Source organism: Rhincodon typus, chromosome 11, assembly GCF_021869965.1.
Source record: "Rhincodon typus isolate 14 chromosome 11, sRhiTyp1.1, whole genome shotgun sequence".
Taxonomy (NCBI): domain Eukaryota; kingdom Metazoa; phylum Chordata; class Chondrichthyes; order Orectolobiformes; family Rhincodontidae; genus Rhincodon; species Rhincodon typus.
The window spans coordinates 68,457,568-68,465,433 of NC_063342.1; the positions used below are offsets into that span (position 1 = coordinate 68,457,568).

The 7,866-nt window shown below is 39.0% G+C and overlaps 1 protein-coding gene across 5 annotated transcripts in view; it reads right to left on the bottom strand.

Annotated features, from left to right (window-relative positions):
* Positions 1 to 6,419: 6,419 nt before the first annotated feature.
* Positions 6,420 to 7,866, bottom strand: part of LOC109917535 (cysteinyl leukotriene receptor 2-like) — a 9,824-nt gene continuing 8,377 nt past the window's right edge. For all 5 annotated transcript variants that reach the window (XM_048602670.1, XM_048602671.1, XM_020517376.2 and 2 more), the window contains one exon: positions 6,420 to 7,556. In XM_048602670.1, coding sequence (XP_048458627.1) covers positions 6,564 to 7,556 — 993 coding nt within the window. In that variant the 3' untranslated portion in view covers positions 6,420 to 6,563. The remainder of the gene's footprint in view (positions 7,557 to 7,866) is intronic.

The window sequence follows — 7,866 nt, forward strand, 5'->3', positions numbered from 1 at the left end:
AGTGAAAGAAGTTGTTTTCCACCTATATTACCAAAATCTCTCATCAGATTGCCTCTTCACTTGGTCAGTTCCAAGGAGACTATTCATATCTTTTGCAACCATCCCCAGTGATTAAAGCCTCTTATTCCTGATCAACCCTCTCTGTACTTTTTCTATGTTCTTTATAATTTTCCTTAAGTGTGATGCCCAAAACATGCTACAATTTCTGAGCTGAAGTCCAACCAGTGATTCTAGCATAATCTCTTTGTATTAATGTTCAATTGCTTTACTTATAAACCCAAGTTACCTGGTATTTTTAACCATCTTATCAACTTGCCCTCTTAGACCTCTCAAAATACATCATTCACACTTCTGCTTGAAAGTTTATTTACCATTCTTCTGACCATGGCACCTTCTTGTCTTTGTCACCCTAAAGACTATAACTGATGCTTCATCATTATCTATTACTTTGCTAAATTTGATATCATCTGAAAACTTTACAAATCTGCTCCTGTGTATAGGTCATTCACAAGTGAAGAAGAGTAATAGACCTGACACAGACCCTTGGGATACAACAATTTAGAACTCTCTGAATGGGAGATGAACTATCCATTCACCAGCCTTTGTTTCCCAACACTGAACCAATTTCATATCCACATTGCTGTGTTTTCCTTGAATTCATGCACTTCCATCTTCTTAATGTCATATTTAGAATAAAAATAAATACATTTGTAATTGCAGTAAAATATTACAATATATAAAGTACATACTTATGGAATAAATAGTATATTGACATAATTCCATATGCCAAATGGTTTCAGATAATTTAAAATGTTACTTGGTATGTACAAAAGTTAATTTTGCACAATAAAATGTCACTCAGCATGTTTGATATATTTGAACATCAGCATTAATTGTTTATGGAATTCAATTCTTGAATCTTGGAAAAGAACAATAATGTCTCCCTTCATTCTTTTGTATTCTGAAGGAGAAACCTGGACTCTCACTAGTCTTTGAAAAATTAGGAACTTTATTGAATGCCTTCCAAAATACCAGATGTAGACCAATTACTTAACTATTTTTAATTCAATTAATGCAGTCAAACACAATGTGCCTAAAACAAATCCATGCTGGCTGTCTTTATTTCAGAAGGCCATTAGTTAATCAAAGTTAATTTGTCCCTACTAATAGCTTCTAATAAAGTCTCTACCTTAGATATTATTACTAAATGTTCTGTACTTGTTTTTTTTTTGCCTTCTCCCCTATATTGAACAGTTTTGTTTTTGGTTATTAATGAATGAGATGTAGTATTACTGGCAAGGCCTATCCTTATCACCTAACGATAATGTTAGTTATCCTTCCAAAGCTTCAGCAAAATCATGTATTGAATGAGGATCAAAAGATTTTGACTGATTTCTTCGCTATTTCTAACACTGCTTCCTTTTGCTATTCAGTTTAGTATGTCTTCTCTATGATTATCAGCTTTTTTAACATAACTGTTTGCTTTCTTTATGAAAACAGGTGGAAAGTGCTAATTTAATTGCAGCCTTGTCCTTTACTCCTACATGAAATTTTCCTATCTTCAAGAAACTAAGAATGAGAAGCTGTACAGAAATGAGCAGCTATCTGCACTTGGAGGAACTCTTTAGGTACTTAATAGAAAACAATTAATGTTACATTGTATAACATGCCCTGGAGCAGACTATACTGAGCGCAGGTAGTCATTGTTCTTGTTGGGTAGGTTCAATGTTTTTCTTGGTTTGTAATTATCTACCACATATGTGCTTTCACATTGAGAGCATGCATAGTAGTCTAGAGCCTATTTACTCCCCTCTTAGAGAGAGCAGAAGGAAATGCAGTGGTCAAATAATGAATGACATGGGGTGTTTCCGGGTGTTGTGCTGCCTCCTGCTGGAGTATAAAATGACCTGCAATTTCTGATACCACCTTTGATACAATGGTGGCTGCCTGGTCCTTCCTTAATCTCACTCAATTAAACAATGTAAAGTATAACAGACTGGTATCAATTTCACTCAAACATTAAAAGACAGTTTCCTTTTCCAGCAATGGTAAAGAGATTGTGGTGGACTTCATCTAATTAGTCTGTGCATTTGGTTGCCCTAAATTCTAAGTGATGAGTCAACGGGCACACAGCTTGAGAGTGTCTGTTGGCAATAACATTCTTAGGTCTATGCTTTGTTACAAGTGAGCCATATCATTGGACAACTGAAAATTGAAAGGCATGCAATAAACAAAAGGGAAGGGTCACCGGACCCAAAACATTAACTGATTTTTTTCTCCACAGATGCTGCCAAAACTGCTGAAACTTTTCTAGCAACTTCTGTTTTTGTTCCTGATTTACAACATCCGCAGCTCTTCTGGTTTTTATTATGCAATAAACAAAATGTTGTTTGCTTGTGATTCACTGAATGCCACAGCACAAAAAGATCACCTTTAGCCCATACTGTTTATGCTGGTTCTATGACCTACCAAATTGGTTTCACGACCTACACTTAATAGTAATTCAGTTTTTCCTTATGAAGTGTTAATTAGTTTTGATTAATTATGCTTAATCAGCATCTTCTGGTTATAATTTCTGCTGCCAATTTCTTCTCGTATCAAACTGAATTTACAAAATCTTCCAAATGTCTCCTCTTAACCATATTTGTTTTAAGAACAAACCTATCTATTCTTGGCTGTCTGTGTAACTGAACAGCCTTTCACTAGTGACAGTTTTAAAAAGACTTGAGGTTTGGCAATTAGTAATTCAGCATCCAATGTCAACAATTAGTTTGATGAAGTACGTACATGTATTATAGCTGTGTCATGGCATTATACTTGAAGCAAATATTTTTGGGGAACACTTACTATGTAAAACTCCTCTTCTCCACTGTTTAGACAAGATTCAATAACAATTATAAATAGCAAGGGGAAACAGAATGGACAGCGTTGTCCAAGTTCCTCCAGTAAGACCCAAATTTGTAGAGACTAAAGTTTTTTTTTTTAAAAATGTATTTATAACAAGGCATATTTAGAATAAAAATAATTACATTTATAATGTTGTAAAATGTTATAACAATGTATAGATACAAAGTGTATACTTATAGAATAAATAGTATATTGACATAATTCCATACACCAAATGGTTTCAGACGATTTAAAATATTACTTGGTATGTACAAAAGTCAATTTTGCAGAATAAAATGTGTCACTCAGCATGTTTGATAAATTTGAACATCAGTATTAATTGTTTATTGAATTCAATTCTTGAATCTTGGAAAAGAACAATAATGTCTCCCTTCATTCTTTTGTATTCTGAAGGAGAAACCTGTACTCTCATCAGTCCTTGAAAAATTAGGGGTATGTCAGGTTCCAGACAATCAATGGTGATAGGGGACACTGTAGTCAGGGGCACAGATAGACAGTTCCGTGGTCAAGAGCAAAACATCAGAATGGTGTGTTGCCTCCCTGGTGCCAGAGTCAAAGATGCCTTGGAAAGGGTGCAGAATATTCTTATACGGGATTGTGAAACCAGCAAGATGTCATTGTACGTGTTGGTACCACCATCATAAGTAGAGAAATGGATGAGGTTCTGAAGTGAGAATTTAGGAAATCAGGCAGGTTAAAAAGTAGTAATAATATCTGGATAACTTCCAGTGCCACATGCTGGTGAGAGTAGCAATAGGAGGATAGAGCAGTTGAATGCATGGCTGAGGAGGAGCTGATGCAGGGATTCACATTTTACCGCATCCCAAAACCAGCCCAGCTCATCCTCGCCTCCCTAACCTGTCCTTCCTCCCACCTATCCCCTCCTCCCACCTCAAGCCCCATCCCCATCTCCTACCTACTAACCTCATCCCACCCCCTTGACCTGTCCGTCCTCCCTGGACTGACCTATCTCCTCCCTACCTCCCCACCTACCCTCACCTTTACTGGTTCCATCCCCACCTCTTTGACTGGTCTGTCTCCTCTCCACCAATCTTCTCCTCTGTCCATCTTCTATCCGCCTCCCCCTCTCTCCCGATTTATTTCAGAACCCCCTTCCCCTCCCCCATTTCTGAAGAAGGCCGAAACGTCAGCCTTCCTGCTCCTCTGATGCTGCTTGGCCTGCTGTGTTCATCCAGCTCTACACCTTGTTATCTCACATTGAGTCATTGGAATCTGTTCTGGGGCAGAGGTGACCTGTATAAGAAGGACCAGTTGCACTCAAATTGGAAGGGGACCAATAGCCCCAACAGGGAAATTTACTAGTCCTAATCAGGGGGCTGTAAACTAGTGGGGCTGGGGGAGAAGAGAGTTGGGGGGAGACACCCAAAGAGATAGTGAGAAAAGCATTAAGTCTGAGGCTGGTACAGATGAGAAGAGGAGCAAGTCAAATAGTCAAGGCAGGCAAGAGCAAGAGAGAGAATGAGGCAAGACTGATAAATTAAACTGCATTTATTTCAAGGAAAGAGGCCTGGATGGGTAAGGCAGATGAACTCAGAGCATGGTTGCAAACATAGCACTGGAATATCATAGTTATTACAGAAACATGGCTCAGGGAAGGGCAGGACTGGCAACTTTAATGTTCCATAGTATAAATGCGATAGGAAGGATACAAAGGGGGAGGGCAAGAGGAGGGGTGAAAATGGTGTTTTTGGTTAGGTATAATATTACAGCTGTACTTAGGGAGGATATTCCTGACAGTATGTCCACTGAAGTTATTTGGGTGGAACTGAAAAATGAGAATGGGATGATTACCTTACTGGGATCGTACTATGGAACCCTCAATAGTCAGCAGGAAATTGAGAAGCAAATTTGTAAGGACATCTCATATCTGCAAGAATGATAGGGTCATAATAGTAGGGTATTTTAAATTTCCAAACATAGACTGAGCCTGCCATAGAATTAAGGGGTTAGATGGAGAGGAATTTGTTAAGTGTGTATGGGAAAAGTTTCTTATTCAGCATGTGGATGAACCTGTTAAAGAAAGAGCAAAACCTGACCTTCCCTTAGGAAATAAGGCAGGACAAGCGACTGAGATGTCAGTGGGGAAACACACGAGGCCAGTGATGAAAGTTCGATCAGTTTTAAAAATAGCTATGGAAAAGGATAAACCTGATCTAAAAGTTAAAGTTCTACATTAGAGTAAGGCCTATTTTAACGGTATTAGGCAGGAACTTTCAAAGGTTGATTGAGAGAGGCTATTTGCAGGTAAAGGGATGGTTAGAAAGTGGAAAACCATCAAAAATGAGATTGTGAGAATCCAGAGGCAGTATGTTCCTGTTAGTGTGAAGGGCAAGGATGGTAGACGTCAGAAATGCTAGATGACTAGAGAAATTGAGGCTCTGGCAAGAAAAAGGGGGGGCACATGGAAGGTGTTTACAGCTAGAATCAAGTGAAATCATGTTTCACTAACTTCATTGAGTTTTTGGAAAAAGTGACAAAGATCATTAAAGGCAGAGCAGTGGATGTAGTCTATAATCGACTTCAGTAAGGCATTCAACAAGGTTCCTCATGGTAGACTGGTTAGCAAGGTTAGATCACATGAAATCTCGGGAGAACTTGCCATTTGGATACAACATTGTCTTGAAGGTAGGAGACAGAGGGTGGTGGTGGAAGGTCATTTATCAGACTGGAGGTTTGAGACCAACGGTGTGCTGCTTTTTGTTATTTATATAATGATTTGGATGCAAATATAGGAGGAATAGTTGGTAAATTTGCAGATGACACCAGAATTGGTGGTGTAGTGGAAAGTGAATGTTATCTCAGGGTACAATGGGACCTTGATTAAATGGACCAATGAGTGGCAGACAGAGTTTAATTTAGATAAGGGTGAGGTGTTGCATTTTGGTAAGGCTCTTAATGGCAAAGTCCTGGGGAGTAAAGAGACCTGGGGGTGCAGGTTCATAGTTCCTTGAAAGTGGAGTCGCAGGTAGACAGGGTAGTGAAAGTGGTGCTTGGTATGCTTGCCTTTATTGGTCAATGCATTGACTGTAGGAGGTGGAAAGTCATGTTGCGACTGTATAGGATATTGGATAGGTATTTTTGGAATACTGCATTCAATTCTGGCCTCCCTGCTAAAGGAAAGATGTGAAACTTGAAAGGGTCCTTGTAAAGATTTACAAGAATGTTGCTGGGACTAGAGGGTTTGAGCTATAGGAGAGGCTGAATAGGCTTGGGCTATCTTCCCTAGCACATTGGAGGCTGGGGGTTGACTTTATAGAAGTTTATAAAATCATAAGAGGGCATGGATAGGGTGAATAGCCAAGGCATTTTTCCCCCAGAGTAGGGGAGTCCAAAACTAGAGGGCATGGGTTTAAGGTGAGAGGGCAAAGATTTAAAAGGGGCCTGAGGGGCAACTTTTCACACAGACGGTGGTGTATGTATGGAATGAACTGCCAGAAGCGTTGGTGGAGACTGGTACAATTACAACATTTAAAAGGCATCTGGATGGATACACGAATAGGAAGGGTTTAGGGCAATATGGGCTGAGTGCTGGCAAATGAGATTAGATTAGTTTAGGATATCTGGCTGGCATGGACAAGTTGGACAGAATGATCTGTTCCTATGCTATACAACACTTACAGAATAGCAGTATAGACTCAGCTTCTTTGCATCACGCATTTGAATATGTTATTGACTGTTGTTTTTACTTTGCCCCTAAAAGTCTCTGCTGCAAAGTAATACAAAAAAGGATCCAAACAGGAATTGATTGCTGCACCACACAGTGTAACTGCCACATATTTCTGGACAAAACAACTGGTTTGGGATGTATGTCCCATGTTCCAGCTAGTAGCAATGTGGACAGTTCGGAGAACGTGATAGGGCAGAAAACTGGTTAGAAATATAACCATTACAATAATAATCATGGCGATAGCTTTTCTGAGGGAGCTCATTTTCTGGTGATGTTTTGCCTTTGAGATTAGCAAGGCCTTAACAACAAGTGTGTAACAGATGATGATAATAAAGAAGGGAACAATACAACCCACAACCAAGGAAATTAAATTCATCACAAATATTCTACAGTCAACACCATCTTTGAGGTGAAAGCATTTTGTTTCATTATTTTTATTGATGTAACTGCCACCTGTTAGAAAAGGACTGGCTGCAATACCCACAAATACCCATATTGCAACACATACGATTTGAACAGATTTAACACTTCTAGACTTTAAAGCATTCATTGGGTGCACTATAGCAAAGTAGCGCAATACACTCATAAGAGTCAGAAAGTAGATGCTGCAGTACATGTTGAGGTACAGAGCATATGACATAAATGCACATAAGGAATGTGGAAGGTTCCACTTGCCATTGTTCAAATAATAGTGCACCCGCCAGGGCAAAGTGCAAACAAAGAGCAGATCCGATATTGCCAGGTTCACGGTGACGACGCTGATTGCAGTCTTCTTCTTGTACAACTTCAGGAATACATATAAACAGAAGACATTTTCAATAAATCCAAAAATAAACACGATAATATATGTTGGAAGGTAGATGTTAGTTTTGAAAGTGTCATTGTTCTCACATGAGCTTTTTCTCCAGATGCTGCTGTTATTCATGCTCTGCTTTGAGAAAATCTGTGTACTTGAATTCTTCTGTAGAAGCAAACCACTATTTTTAAGCAATGTTAAATTGCCAAGAGTTTAAACATATTCTCATTGGGTTTATTTTACACCGTGAATATAAAAATGCTGGAGCATTGCTCACAACAACATTCTTCTCAAATCTGCCTTTGGCAACTTTTATAAGTTAATCCTTGTTATTTTAGAGATAGTAGGAACTGCAGATGCTGGAGAATCTGAGATAACAAGGTGTAGAGCTGGATGAACACTGCAGGCCAAGCAGCATCAGAGGAGCAGGAAGGCTGACGTTTCGGGCCTAGACCCTTCATCAGATGAAGGGTCT